Source organism: Chanodichthys erythropterus, chromosome 23 (assembly GCF_024489055.1).
Source record: "Chanodichthys erythropterus isolate Z2021 chromosome 23, ASM2448905v1, whole genome shotgun sequence".
NCBI classification, from domain to species: Eukaryota; Metazoa; Chordata; class Actinopteri; order Cypriniformes; family Xenocyprididae; genus Chanodichthys; species Chanodichthys erythropterus.
In genome coordinates this window covers 23,430,779-23,446,894 of record NC_090243.1, presented here as the reverse complement: position 1 = coordinate 23,446,894, position 16,116 = coordinate 23,430,779, and the positions used below count along the sequence as shown (strand labels likewise).

General features: G+C 37.7%; 1 protein-coding gene across 7 annotated transcripts in view; it reads left to right on the top strand.

Moving 5' to 3' along the window:
• Positions 1 to 16,116, top strand: part of LOC137013635 (piezo-type mechanosensitive ion channel component 2) — a 117,421-nt gene that overhangs the window by 8,727 nt on the left and 92,578 nt on the right. For all 7 annotated transcript variants that reach the window (XM_067377585.1, XM_067377579.1, XM_067377584.1 and 4 more), the window contains exon 2: positions 7,399 to 7,494. In XM_067377585.1, the coding sequence (XP_067233686.1) occupies positions 7,399 to 7,494 (96 nt within the window). The remainder of the gene's footprint in view (positions 1 to 7,398; positions 7,495 to 16,116) is intronic.

Genomic DNA, 16,116 nt, shown 5'->3' with positions numbered 1-16,116 from the left:
TTTGCATCGAGTCATACACACTATGATATGAAGCTTTCTGCTTCCTTTCCTCCGAGCGAGCGACTGACAGAAGAGGTCCCGGTGACACACGAGTGTTATTTGTGGAAACACAGCAAAGAGAGTTTGCTTTATGTTTCAGAAAGCCTTCAGAAGTTATCCAGCACACCATGATCAATCATGAACATCAGTACAGATGGAACAGTTCTGGTTAAATATTAAATGAGGCTTATTAAACATTTTAATAGGCTGTAGACGAGCTATTGGCATAAGCATATTAGAATTATGTTGATTTAGCATAACGTCCGATGATGGCCATTAAAACTACACAGGCCTGTTTCATTTCCTCTCATGAAAACATATCAGTGTATAGAGGTTAAAGAACTTTTGTCAAAGATTGTACAGACACAAAACTCATTCATTCAGAGCTGTGCCCGAGTCTCTGGACACACACTCATATGTACAGATAGCATCTAAACATAAACCTACAACTCTAGAAGTGTTTGTGTTTCTTTGGCAATTCAGAAGTGAAATTCTTACTTTTTATACTGTTGGCTTACAATTATTTAATCTCACAGGCAGCTAACAGGGAACGTTCTCAGAACGTTATGCCAATGTTCTCTGTAAGTTATGAACAAACGTTATTGCAGTAACGTTAATAGAATCTTTGTTCAATGTTATCTGGGGCCGTAAGTTACAGCTTCATGGCATTTCAGCACAAATTCTGTTCATGTTTGTGAAGGCTGATGTTGGATCATTGAGGGTAAACCTCATATGATGTTATTATGACGCATGTGAGCTGTTAGCGACGCTCTTCCAGTGTAAGAACTTACTAATGTCTGTCCTGGTTTAATTACGTTCTCAAAGCGTTAGCACATTAACATATTTTATACATTGTTCATGGAACTTTTTTTTTTTTTTTCAGAAATATTTTAGTTTTTAATATTTTTTAAAACATTACTACATGTTTCAGAACATTCAAAAGTAATGTTCCTATAATGTTAGGAAAATGTTCCTTTAACATTCATATAACCAAGAAAAACATTAAAAAAATGGACATTTAAAGGGTTCATGAACTGCATTTTTTTAAAATATTATAATGTTCTCTGAGAACCACTCATAAAGTTAAGATTTTTACATCAAAAACATCCTAATTTAGACATCATTATCTATTTTCAATCCTGTATATGACCCTCACTTTCGAACACTCAGTTCTGATGGGCGTGTCTCATTCACGAGTTGAAGTAAACGCCCACTGCTGTGATTGGCTAACAGTTTTCCATATGAATTTCCGTATGGATTTGTTTTGAAAACTTCAGATGTTGAAAATATCTTGTTAGATAGCTGAAATATTTGCCAACAATGTGAAACATTTATGCGTATTATATATACTTTAAAAGTCTTTTATGGCAAATAAAGTTTAAGCACTTGGAGTTTCCAGTTATAGCTGCCTGGATTCTGAATGAATGAACCATCGTTTGGTTCTTATAGGCTGTTCACAGACTGGAGCTTCGTTAAGAATAAAGTTCATCTACACTTTTTGTCTTAATGGATCACACTGCAATGCATAGACTGCGTTTCCACATCTCGCTTCAAACGTCTCGTTCTCCTAATGCTGTGTTCACTACTGCATGACACGTGAGTCAGTGGGCGGGGCTAAAGAGGTGATGATGTAGAAGTGGGCGTCGATCTTCTTCTGCAGAGGCGTGTCTTTCCTTGCAGTATGACGTCATAATGTGACAAAATCCGAAACGAGTCGTTTTCTGAGCTTGGCTTCAATAAAAGCTGTTTTTGGACTGACTATTTTTATAGTAAACAACCTCTCAAATGTCAAAAAAGAATTTGATTTCTCAATTCATGAGCCCTATGGGAACATTAGCAGAAGGTATTTTTGTCAGATGTAATGTAACGCACTGTAAATGAGTTATCGTTCGGTGAGGCTTTTATTTGCGGATAATTTTGAAACTACAGCAGATACTGAGGTCTTTGAGACGGTCGAGAGAGATACAGCAGCGATACACGAAGCTTTCCTGCCGATGAGATTTTAAGTCCAAGTGTAAACAGAGCTGAAAAAACAACAGATCCAGTTACTGGTGTAAAAAGAGTGAAGGAAGCGTGTGTGTGTGTGTGTGTGTGTGTGTGTGGATCAGCAAGGGAACATGGTTTTGAATCGCTCTATTCCTGCCTGTGGTTTCTGTCTCTCAAACGATCATAAATTCCCCGGCATCAATGAACTGACACATTTATGCTTGACATTAATGTTTAATTCTAATATAAAATTTGGTATTTGGGGTATTTTGAATGTTTTGAGTATATTTTTGTCAACTTTGGTATTATTTCAATGTCAACATCAGTGTTATTTAGGTTGGGTGTAAAAGTCCTTGCCAGGAATGCTGGGACATTTAATTCCAACAGCTAACCAAATAAAACGCTCACGCCAAATCTCAGCATGTATTCATATTTTCATCCTCCTCAACAGTTGAAGGCGAGTCTATTCATGCAGCACATTTCATACGCACAGTGTTTCTAATAGATCTGGAAGTAAAAATGCTATTCATTTTCTCCATATGGGAATTGATTTTTAACTTTAATAATCGTGTTCATCAGCAGAATTCCTGGTGAAAAACTACATTACCCATGATTCTGCAGAGAAATCTCCTCCAATCAGAGTCGCTCTCAAATGATACTATATATATATATATATATCTTACTCTTTTGCTTTAAATTAAAGTTTGTAATGTTGTGATTCTCCTATCAGTACCGAGACGTTTTAAAAACCTCCAGTATATTAACAGGAAGATCACAGCCACTCCCGAGCAGATTTTGTTGTTTTGCGTCCTACGCAAACTGAGCGAACAAAAGATCTAAACATCTCCGTCTGACTGGACCCCATTATCAGAGGGTTAGTGGTTTGTCTGCTGTTTGGGATATTTTCATTTCTGGCTTTAAGCTGGGCGAGTGACTCATGAAATCAAAGGTCGTGGCGGTCTGTGTCGCTGCCAGAGAGCTCAGAGATTTTCTCTAACATTGTTTTAAGACTGAAGCCCACAGCACACGAGCGCCAGCCGACTCTGACTCACGCAGTATATGCTAGATCTGTCCTCCGCTGAATATCTCCTCTCTGTTCCTTTCAAATCACACATTAAACCTGGCAGAAAAACACTGAATATGTTCTTTGTGAAATCAAGAGCAGCAGAATTTGATCTGGAAATGAAGCTAAATGATCTGAAGTATTAGTTTCTGTCATGGTGGAGCGCAGACTCGTCTGGATCAGACAGTAAATGAAAGACGTTCAGACGTCTCTTCATGTTGTTTTCTCTTCACACCGTGTTTTCAGATGTGGAGAGGAGGATCAAGATATCTGTTCAGTTTGTTAAACTAACACGCAGACTCGCTCAGAGAAACAATAGTGCTTGATTAGAGGCATTTGTTTGAAGAAAATCTTATTTGAAGTTTCATCAAAACAGCGTCTGAAAGGGTCCATTGACTCATAAAACAGCCCAGAAATGATGAAAGTGCTCATTGAAGGTGCGGTTTCGAGTTGCTAGGACATTTTGGTTTGCTAAATACATTCTTGGAGTGTCAGGAGATTAAAATACTATAAATATATTAAATTATTATTTATTTAACTAAATGTATTGCATTTTTTGTAGTTATTTTAAGTTTTTACAGCATAAAAATGTGGAGAAAAGGAGCAAAACTAAGAAAAAGTTTACTTGAATGTGCATTCTATTATATTTTCATCTGAGGTTTAACATTTAGTAGGTCTGATACATGATTGATTGATTGATTGAATTTGTCACGACTCGTGCGTACAGAAAGCTGCTTCACAGTTCTCTTTCACGCTTGAATGGACAAAAACACACAAAATTATGTCGCGTATCCTCATAAGTACAGTCTTAAATGAGTTAAATAGTGTTAAATGAATGTAAAGTGGGATCAGCTCTTAAAGTGACAGCAGCCTAATAAACCTGCTGCTGTTCATCAAGCAAGAGAAAATCCCTCACTGCTCCTGACTGAATAACTTCTGTTGCTTTAATAAAACATCATATGCTTAATTCATAATTTATGCACGTCTTAAACACTATTAAACATTAGAATGTCCGAAGCATGATTGATTGATTGGTTGATTTTGTCCTGGAGTACATTTTCTCTGATATCTGATGTCAGTTTTGTTGAAAAACGAATTATCAAGTTTTATTTTCTACATCCCAGTAATTTGAAACTAGTGGTATTTTTAAACATTGCCATTGGCCGATAAGTGTTTCTGTTTGGCCGAAGTGTTTTGACAGTGTTTGATTTTGGATTTTCTCTATTTTTGTATTTTTCCACCATTGTTTCCATTTGTTCCCAGTCAGTTCTGATCCTAATGTTACACCAACACTGATTAATAGTTTTAAACATCTGTCTGAAACAATCATAATCAGCCCGTGTTTTCGGACAACAGTCCTATTCATAGCATTGTTCAATCCCAGAATGCTCTTGTGAGATGGGAACGCTGCTTCATCTCAAGGTGAAGGTCTGTGCCCTCAAAATACGCCTCAGACCCGGACCGTGGCAGAGCTGCGGAGCTCCTGAACGTGAATGCACACACGGCTAATGAGCGGCAGGAAAATAAAGCTCAGTCGATTCGGGGCGTGTTTGAGATGGCTGCCGGCCCATCGGCCTCGCTCTAAACACTCCGTGGATTGAGGGTCTCGCTGCTCGCGTCGCTGCCAGTCTGGGAAGTGTTAATGGACAGCTAATCCCACTAATGCCATAAACTGAGACTCGGCAAAATAATCATATCCAGAATCCCTGCCATCAAACAATAAGGCAACGGACGCTGAAATCTAAAATATTGTTGCTCAAGATCGTGTCCTCTGAGCACAAACACATGGTGTTACTGAAGCTCTCGATCCTGATCTGTGTCAGGATCATGTGTTATTAAAAATCTTCCTGCATTAATGCTCTTATTATTATTTTCATGATTAAGAACATTTTCCCCCAAAATATCACCAGTCAAAAGTTTGGGGTCAGTAAGATTTTATATATTATATTAATATTTCTGAAAGAGTCTCTTCTGCTCATCCGAGCTGAATTTATTTGAACAAAAATACAGTAAAAATGTGAAATATTTTTTCCAGTGTAAATCAGCTGTTTTCTATGTGAATATATAGTAAAGTGTAATTTATTCCTGAATTTTCAGCATCATTACTCCAGTCATCAGTGTCACATGATCCTTCAGAAATCATTCTGATATGATGATTTGCTGCTCAAGAAACATTTATGATTATTGATTCATGACATTGCTTTACATTTTATTTTTCAGGATTCTTTGATGAATAGAAAGTTCAAAACAAACAGCATTTAATTGAAATCTTTTGTAACATTATAAATGGCTTTACTGTCACTTTTGATCAGTTTAATGCGTCCTTGATGAATATGTTTTAATTTCTGTTTTTTTTTTTTTTTTTTACTTTTTGAATGGTCGTTTAATCCTGTGAAGTGTCTGAGTCTAGAGAAATGTGCTCAGTTATTATGAAAATAATTTGACAATGCATAAAATCTTAATGGTACTAAAACTTTTTCTCAGTTTATTTATATTTAATGAGCTTCATCCACAGACTGTATTAAACATGGGCGTAGTGTCCGTGACATCGCCCGCGGGTTTCTGAAGAGCGTTTTTGAAGCCCAAAGTGGGCGGAGCCAGTTGTTGCCATCTTGGCAGTGCGTCACTGCGCGTCACTCCCGGATAACCGAAAATGGGCAAAGAGGCGGGGCTTGGGTGGAGCTAACAGACAGCAGACAAACGGGTAGTGGTGACAGCAGCGGCAGTCCACCTGTCACTCAAGTGGCCACGCCCTTAATTATGCTGAACTATAATGCAGGCTTAATATAATTATTATATTAATATATATATATATATATATATATATATATTTTTTTTTTTTTTTTTGCTGTAAAATTGGGCATTTTAACTTGGGGGCTTATGGGATTGACTTTTGGTGCCTGTCCCTAGTGGCCAGTCGATGAATTGCAGTTGAAGTGTTGGATTGGAGCGAGAGAGCGGCTTGGCTTCATCAAGTGATTTTTACGATCATTAAAATCAAGCGTTCTTATCATGAAATCTTGAAACGATCATTCAAACAGCGTCGAATCCCTTTGATTTTTGTCGCGTTTTTCTTGCGGTCAGGTTTAGTCCACAAAGGGGTTGCCCTTTACAGTTAAAACATGTTTAGTTTCCAGATTTGGAAAAGCCAGGATGTGGCTTCAAATGAGACAAACCGAAGCAAATTGTCCTTCCCTAGCTCATTTTGCATTAGCATTGCCCAATTTGTCAGGGAAAACAAGGCTGAAAGCTCGGAGAATCCCAACGGTTCGCGGCGCAGAGATGGTAAATCTCAGTTCCTGTATGAACGCTGGCGCTGATGAAAGCCATACGTTTCATTTAATTAAGACTAATTTAGTGCTCCTCACCATTAATAAAGCAAGCGTACGTTTGGCTCTTCCAGCAGCACTTCAGCTTAATATGATGTTTATTCTTCTCCTGAGCCTCAGTGGCAGAGAAGCGTTGGCAGATGTCCGTGAAGCTGCTAGAAGAGCCTGAAGGAACCTCGTCTTGACTTGCTTTCTTTCAGTTCAGATTATTGTAAATTGTCATAATAGATTTAATAGGTATATCATTTACACAAGTGGTTGGGTTTGTTTAGTTTGACATATTTATACCTCACAAAAATACAAGGATTTCATTGCATTAGATATCAAAATATCAGGCCAAGTGGCAACTTCAAAACAACTTTCTGAAGCTATTTATTTTATTTTATTTATTTATTTTTAAATGATCCAACTTTTTCATTTTGTTTTTTTGTTTTGTTTTGTTTTGTTTCATTTTATTTCAGTTTATTTCATTATTTTATTTTATTTTATTTTTTTATTTTTTATTCTCCAACACCCTGGATGGATGGCCAGTCCATGTTTTTCTACTTTTTCCAGCTGTTTTTACAAAAGCTTTTATATTTGATTCCTTTATTTCATTCTGAGTGTGAAACACAGTTAATTGAACATGTATTTAAACGCTGTCTGTAGAATAGAGGCCCTGCAGGGATGTTTGTAGAGGTAATTGATTGACGGGTGACTGGGATAAGTGCCTGACTAAAATTGCAGTGAGATTATGTTAACATGATCCGTGCAAGTTTTGGCACAGGCCGCGAGGAAGGCGATCCGTGAGGATCTGCAGGAATGTTGATGTTCTCTCAGAGCCCGAGGCTGTGTTGACGTGTGCTGCAGCTCCAGATCTCAGTCCTTTAATGAATGAAGGGCGCCGCCTCTAATTAAAGACTTCACCATAACAAGCGTCTGATTTATCAGTCTGGAGAGAGAAGATAAACATGCTCATCATTTTCTCTTTTTATTTCACAGCATGTTTGTTCCGGTACAACTGGCTGTCCTTCGTCTACCTCATCTACCTCTTACTCATCCCGCTCTTTGCCGAGCCGACGAAGACAACAATGCGAGGTGAGTCCGACGCCCTTCATTCCTCTGCAGACTGATATTCCCGTGTGAAGACTTGCATCCCTCTTTATGAGCCGATCGTGAGCGTGTGAATGCAGCGCCTCGGCCGGCAACCGCTGGAACCACAAAAACAGGATTCACAAACACTTTTTGAGGATAAATTGTCTTTTCATGTTTTATTTGAAGGGGTTACTGTTTCACATAATCATATTTTCACATATTTCACTAGTGTCCCTCTAGTGCTCAATAAATACAGGTTTCTCACATAAATTAATTTGACGTTATAACAGTAAATTTAGAATTCATTCCAGGGCCATTAACATTAAAACTATAACCAAAACGGCATTTTCATTCATTAAAAAACGTAAACTGAAAATACTTATTTCAGTTACAGAGGCATTTTTTTTTTCATGTTTTTGTTTAGTTTAAACTGAAGTAATAAAATAAGTAAAAATAAACTAAAACTAAAACTTAATAAAAAGTATATAGATGTTAAAAAAAAAACATAAAAATGACAAAAACACAATAAAACTAATAAAACTAACTAAAATTAAAATGAAATATAAGAAAATATAAAATAAAATCACATTCAAAATATTAACAAAAACTCTTATAGTGCCTCAGTGATACTAAAATAACACTTATATTTTAATAACTAAACAAATCAGGGTTGAATTTGAATGTTGAATTGCATTTAAAACAATTTAAAAATTAAATTTTAAAACAAAATTTGATTTAATCTACTAATGCTTTGAAATGTAATGCTGATGAATGTAGGTAGATCCAAGTAACATAAAATTATATATACAGTATATAGCTTGGAGTCGATTGTTTTACTAGTCAGTGTATGCTTTTTCCTGTCAGTTTTTCCTATGCAATATTTTACACATTAAAATAAACGCTGTAGCTGTAGTTTGTTTTTTGTTTCTGCCAAATAATTTTGTCAGATAAATACCTTAACCAAGTTTAAAATATCTTAAAATCGTAAATCTTTAAATCTCTCATCTTAAAATATGTATTTTCCTCATATTTTGATAGTGTAATTGAACTTGTAGAGTTAAAAACTAATATTCACCTCTGAATATCACTTTTGGCCATTACTGTATGAAATGATGTGATTTGATGATGTGATTGAGTAGCAAGTCATGGGAACACACACACACACACACACACACACACACACACACACTGAGCTGAAGGAAGTATCAGTGAGGTTTGACATGGTTTCTGCAGGTTCGAGTGATTAGTTCCAGCTGTAAGGCTTCGGCTGGATGTCATGAATGTTGCTGTGTTTCTGACACCGTCATGATTCACATCAACAGCAGGATCTGTCAGTTCCAGCGCTGCATGTTATTAAAGTGCATCATGTTTTTGTGCTCATTCCAGCAGCATTGTGTGTTTTGACATTTAAAGCGGACCTATAACGCCCCTTTCACAAGATGTAATATCAGTCTCTGGTGTCTCCAGAATGTGTGTGTGAAGTTTCAGCTCAAAATCCCCCACAGATCATTTATTATTGCTTGTCAAATTTGCCCCTATTTGGGTGTGAGCAAAAACACGCCGTTTTTGTGTGTGTCCCTTTAAATGCAAATGAGCTCCGCTTTCCAGAAGAGTAGTTTCATTTTAGTTTTAGTTTAATTATGGATGTAACTCATATTGTCATCTTGGTTTTATGACATGCTATTGTATTTGTGTTACATACTCTATTGCAACAACATGGCCCCGCCCCCTTTGTTGTGTGATCTCGGGGGCGGGGTTTATGTAAATTTTAGGGCTTGTGATGTCACTAACCCAGGAAGAAGCTCGTTGTAGTCCCTACCAGCTGTTTAAAAGCGATTTCTATAATAGAAAATATCTCCTTTGCATTGAACTTTGAGTGTCGTAACTTTGCAGATGTTGTTTGTGATCAAACAGCAACATTACACACTAACTAAAGCTAAAGAAGTGAAATCATAATCAACCAGCCCTTCATAACTGCTGAATGTGCTCAACTACTGCTGAGAATATCTTTTATCTCCGGCTTCACGAGGGGTTCGAGGGGGTGGAGAGAGTGGGAGCGGGAGGAATGCAGTCTCTTCTCTTTTCCCAGCATTCCTCAGTGTGTCACCAGTTCACAAGTTCAGCTCTTACCTCATCAGATCCACCGGATCGGCCTCGAGCTCAAGCCAAACCTGCTCGTTTCACCTTCCTCTTCTTCTTCTTCTTCTTCAAACACGAGAGAGAAGAATCACAGATGATCTGTTGTTCCTCAGACAGAGAATGAGATTAACTGGAGACAAACTGAGATCTTGAGGAATGAGCTTCATAAGAAATCTCATCAATATTTCAAACGGAGCTCAGATTTTCCAACATTTCTTTTTTCTGCTCACCAATGCTGCGTTTATGTGATTTCAGGAGTTTTTCAGGGCTCTTTGGTGAACAGAAAGTTCAAAATAACACATTTTTGTTGGGCTTTTTGCCTTTATTTCACCTTTATGTTTCTTTAATGGCTCTTCTGAGTGTCTTTGGCACGCTGTATTTCAGCACTTCTCATGTATTCAGATGTTGTTCTGCTCAGTCCACTCGTGTCCTTCATCAGATCTGCTGGTGTTTGTTTATGACTGAAGCTGTCGTGATCACAGGCGTGCGGAGGCACGCTTCACGTCTCGTCTGAACAGCTGTATCGCTCTGAACCGAGGACAGGACGGCCGTGTGATCTGATCTGCTGTTTATTAGCCGTGCCTGTGAGGACAAGCTTTACTATTGTTAGTGCTCACTCATTCTCCTGCAAACCGTTTGTGTCGCAGACGTGAATTATACCATGTGATCGCTGATAACAGAATTATAACAACGAAACAAGCATTGCTGCAGATACACTCGAGTTATAATTATTATTATTATTTTGACAATATATCAATATGGCTTTTATTATTTATTTATTTTATTATTTCAGTCAACATTTATTTAATTGTATTCATAAAACTCTATGACTTTTGTACAAGATGGTAATTATAGTTAACTTAAATTAAACTAAAACCAAAAAAAAAATGTTTTTGTTGCTTGAAATAAAATAAATGTTAACTGATAAATAAACATTTACTTTAGTTTAACTTGATGTACTGAAATAACTAAAACTAATAGTGAAATAAAAATGACTAAAAAGTATATAGACATATTTTTTAATATTTTAGACTTGTTTTAATAAAACTTTACATTTTAAAATGAAAACAGAAAATATAAAAAAGAAACTGACTCAAAATATTAATAAAAAATGCACTCTAAAAAATGCTGGGTTAAAAACAACCAAAGTTGGGTTGAAAATGGACAGTTTTATTGAACTCAACTATTGTTTATAAATGACTGTATGTCTGGATTAAAATGAACCCAAAATAGTTTGGAAATTAAAAATCAGACACATAATTATTAGAGGAAGCAATAATAATCAAAAGATGAACATTTATCAATAAGCAATTTAACAAATGTTTATTGTTTAATTATTATTCATTAAACATATCAATAAATGTACATTTCCAACCCTTTCGGGTTCATTTTAAGCAACAATACAGTAATTTTTAAACAATAGTTGAGTTCAATAAAACTACCCAGCAGATTGAGCAAACATTTAACCCAACCGCTGGCTTTGTTCAACAACTTGGGTTGTTTTTAACCCAGCATTTTTTAGAGTGTTTAATGATATCTCTAAAATAACACTGGTAAGTCCTATTAATGAGATTCTTCTCCAAAATAGTATGACTTTATTGTTGGAATCGTGGATTCAGCAGTAAAACACCATCATCTCTGCTCAATATATGGCATTAAGCTGAATTTGTCCGTGCAGAATCTCCTGATTGAGCGTCTCTTCCCACATCTGGAGCTGATTCACTCACAGCTGTTTACTGGAACGGCCGGTGCTGCGGGTCAAGGGTTCGTCCGGCCCGGAGCTCGACTGATTCAGACATTTCCCGTCTGTGCAGCTGCTCCACCTTCACGGCCTGACCTTTACCCTCTGACATGTGACATCACCGAGACTGTCAATCTGCAGATACGTCATAGATCAATCTATCAGCGCACAGTTCACATTATAGACATGTGAGTGTGACCAAGAAACTGGAGAATTACAGGGTGTTTGGACACAGTCGACTGGACTTATTTTATTTACTTATTTATTTTCATTGCTAATATAGTTACTGTGATGTTATTCAACCCACCTTTCAGACTGGCATTGTTCCTTTTTGTGTTGAAATAGTGTACTCTCACGCAGAAGTGATTTACCGCATGTGGATCCGAGCGCACGGGGCGTTTGGAGCTCTTTATTTCATCACACACTCCTCCACAGTTCAGTGTCCTCATGAAGTTCAGCAGATCTCGTAACGCTGTGTTTCAGCAGAGCTCTAGATTTACGCCGTCTCTGTGAGGCTCTCAGTCATGAGCTAAAGCTTTGTTTAGGCGAATCAAACCCTGCCAGCGTTCCTCAGTCGGCCGTCGCGTCATTACAACCAGATGTTGCTGTTAATTACAGCCTTCACCTGTCCTGAGACGGGACCGTTTTGAGGCCATCGCCTGGAACTGGGGAGATCTCAGCGGACGATTACCAAGGGACGTATGAAGCCGAAGCTGGATTTTAAAACATTTGACAGTTTCTTTAACACAGTCAGACACTTTATTACAGCTCACAAATCATCTGCGACTCAACAAGATAACAGGCTGTGTGTTATAATCATGTAGTTATCAAAAGATTATGCCATTTGTGTCCCACTGAAGACAGAAAGACATCGGTGAACTGTCACTTTAAAGTGCCCCTATGACGCTCTTCAGATATTTGTGTGTGTGATACAGCAGCTGTTTGAGTGTAAAGCGTCTGCAGAGTTTCAGAGCTCAAAGTGCAGATGAATGGAGTTATTGTGTGTCAAAAGAAAGAAGTGATTCTGAACTGAAACGAGTCGTCAGTAATTCGGTCTCACTTCCTGCTGAACCTATGCAGGTTTGTAACTCATTTGCATAATGTCAGCCTATTGGCTGAACAGCGTGTGTTTGCCCCGCCCTCAATCACTGCAGTCGTATCTGAGACTAGAAGAGTTTGGTTTGTGTTGTTCAAACTCTGTTTTCTCCACTTTGATGAGATTGATTCGGTAAAACCGTCGTTACTGTTCGAATCACTGTGAATCAAGAGCTGAGATTCAGATATGATAATGAGCGTTTGGTTTCTGACCAATCAGAGCAGAGCAGCTCTCAGAGAGGCGGGGCTTAGAGAGACTGAATCTTTGATGGAAGCGTTTCAGACACTGAGAGAAAAGAGCTGATGCTGCAGTGGATATTATGAGAGAATTACAGTGTTTTTGAGCTTGAACGTGAACCTGCTGTAGGAGAAAACAACATCAGGAACCTTTAAAACAGCACAATAGTTAATAAGTTTTTTTTTGAAGTAATGAGAACATTGAAACCCCATTGATCCCAAGAGAAAGAGAAATAGAATTGCGAGACAAAGTACAAACGGACGATCCGTCCTCTTGAGGGACGCAGGAGGTAAGATGGTTTCCTCAGGAAACAGAACTGAATGGAGAGTTCGTCAGAGAGGAACCTCGACCCACACGGCCCTCACTTCCTCAGGAAGTCGATGATTCACCGTTCCTTACAGGAGCTGTCATCTTCATTCATTTATTTACTTCTTTTTGGAACACGGAAAACCAATGGTCCACAGTCATTGACATCAGTTCAATTTATGCAGGAAATTTGAGTGTGTTTGTCATTCAAAGCTGCTAATACAGTGTGTAATGTACTGTGGATGGTGCTTTTATGAGGTTTTTTGGATCTCTGCAGCCCTGCTCGCTCTATGATATTGTTGTATGGATAAGAGCGGCATGAACATTCTTCAAAACGTCATATTTTGTGTTCCACAAAAGAAAGTAAATCATCCGGGTTGGATCATTATAAGGAACTCTTCCTGTAGTTTTGGCTCGGTGGACACCTTTCTTCATTGATGGGCAGCTCAGTTTGAGACTTCACTGCTTTCACAAATCACAGGTTTTATGACTCCTAAATCATCTGTATACAAAACGCAAGACTGGATAAAGTGGATAAATAAAGTAGGGTTCATGAATGAGCGATTGAAAACGAAGAACAGCTGCTTTAGATGTGCTGTGGATAATATATCACACGCTGAACCGAGCGTCCCTGCTGTCCACTGTGTTTTCATGTTAGTCCCACATTTTTGCAAACTGTCCACCTTCGGCCAAGACGTAAGCTGTAATGCATTGTTGTAAAACAGAGTTTGATAAGGTCGTGGCACCAGAGCGGAGTGTAAATAACCCTAAAGCACTGACACCGCAGTATATCTTGTGTGTTTAAAGAAGGAAATGTTTGTGAATTAGACACAAAGTCCAATTAATGACTCTCACACTATAACGCTGCAGGAAATGAGTGTGTGTGGATCCGTTTCACCTCCCACACTGCTCCGTTTTACATATATAAAGCTATAGTGATCTGTATAAGAGCGTTCAGCATGGCTCTGTGAATGCCAGTAAGGAAAGGTCAGGCTAGTGTTTTGCTCGAGTTTCAGACCTGAATCAGAGCTTGATGATTCACTTTCTTGACATGTACACTTAGAAACCAGATGCTGAGATAAATACTAACCAACACATCTGAGAACAATAAACATCTAAACATGCTGCTTTTAAAAGGCCCGGCGTGTAAAATAAAGCATGATTTATTACAGCGATGGTATTGCTTGTTGTTGTTTTTGAAAGAAATTAATATTTTTATTCAGCAAGGATACATTAAATTGATCAAAAGTGACTTTAAAAAGATTTCTGCTTTAAATAAATGTTGTTCATCAATTTTCAACATCGATAATAGTTTCTTCAGCAGCAAATAAGCATATTAGAATGATTTTAAATTAATATTCCACAATATTACTCTTTACTGTATTTTTGATCAAGCTCAATCGGTGAGCAGAAGACATAAAACATTTGAATATACTGTGCAAATATCATCTGAAAGACTCTGGGCTTGAGCAGCTGCTCTCTGTCTTAAAGTAATTGAAGTGTAAGAATGAATTGATTCAAATCAATGATGTCAATTATACGAGAGGAGAGACATTTTATATCTCGTGCTTATATCCTGCTCATTGCTGTCAATTCAGACTTTTTGTTTTCCATTTAAGTCTCTAAACGCTTTTGGAGATGTGATAGTGTTTCCAGACGATGGACTAGATTAGTGAAATATTTTTCTCAAACAAAGATGCGCCACACCTTTCGTTCTTTAAAGAAATCAATACCTTTATTCAGCAAAGATGCATTAAATTGATCAAAAGTGATTTATAATGTTCAAATAAATGCTGTTTTTATAAACTTTCTATTCATTAAAGAATCCTGAAAACTGTTTTCAACACTGATAATAATCATAAATGTTTCTTGAGCATCAAATCATCATATTAGAATGATTTCTGAAGGATCATGTGACACTGAGACTTCTTTCAAAAACATCATAACAATCTTACCGACCCCAAACTCATGTGTACTGTGCAAGTAATAGCTATTAAAGGAGCGATGGACTCTTTCTCCCGAACAATAAAGATTTCCACCAGTCCGCTCCGCACACAAACACTGAGACTCATTCAGTCGGCTGGAATGGATGAAGTGGCTCATCGGGGAACAGAATAATGAGAAACTGTGGCCAAACGGCACGCAGACGCGACGTGCCAACAGAGCAGCCTTTAGTCCTCCGCCGCTAAATAACAAACACATCTGGTCCGTATTTGCGCTTCCTGTGCCAGTATCGCCTTTCTGCGGCGCTGGAGCTGATCTGAGTCCTGCTGCAGCTCATAACGCTGATCCTCGCTCGTCATCCGTCCGCTGAATTATGTGCTTTTTCGTCACTCTATACACCGACTCGGGAATAAATCTCAACGCAGACTATGACCAGGGCTTTTGTTTGCATGCAGCTGATTTGCCCGTTTGGTTTCTGTCTTCTAATTAGACTAATGGCCTGAACACACAGTCAAACAGTGTGGCATGAGCAGACCTGTAAAACATTTTCATAACAGCAAACCATTGTGAAGATCGTAAAGTCTTGGCAGACTTGCTTGGCAACGATCCTCAGGTGGTTTAGAACAGATTATCAGTAGGTGTTAATACATTGACGGACACAAGTGCTCCAGAAATTAATGTTTTCAAAAGTATTGCTTAATTTGGGCGAGCTGAAACTCGAGCGTTGCATTTCTTTGAAATGGTGAATTGATTTCCTTTAAATATTTCATTAAAATAGTTTGCATATGATGTCATTTCTAGTTAATTTCCCTGAAAGGAAAAGACTGTACATTTTAAATATACAGTAGCATTTAAAACTTGGGAGATTTAATGTTTTTAAAAGACGTCTTGTTCCTCTGAATAACCTCTTTTCATCTGTTTTTCTTAATTTATGTATTTTAACTTCACTGACAGGCTAACCAGTTCCTATCTGTGTATATTATATTCTGGAGTTTTTTAGGATATTATTTTTTTCTAATCCTTTCTGCAAGTTTGCTAATTGTGTGATGAGGAAGCTTTTAGCCCCGGTTCTACTTCCTAATGTTTTCATAAATTGAGTTACGGTGTGCTGCGGAAACCGCCCGCGTCTGAGGACTGATACGTAATATTTGACTCAAATCCA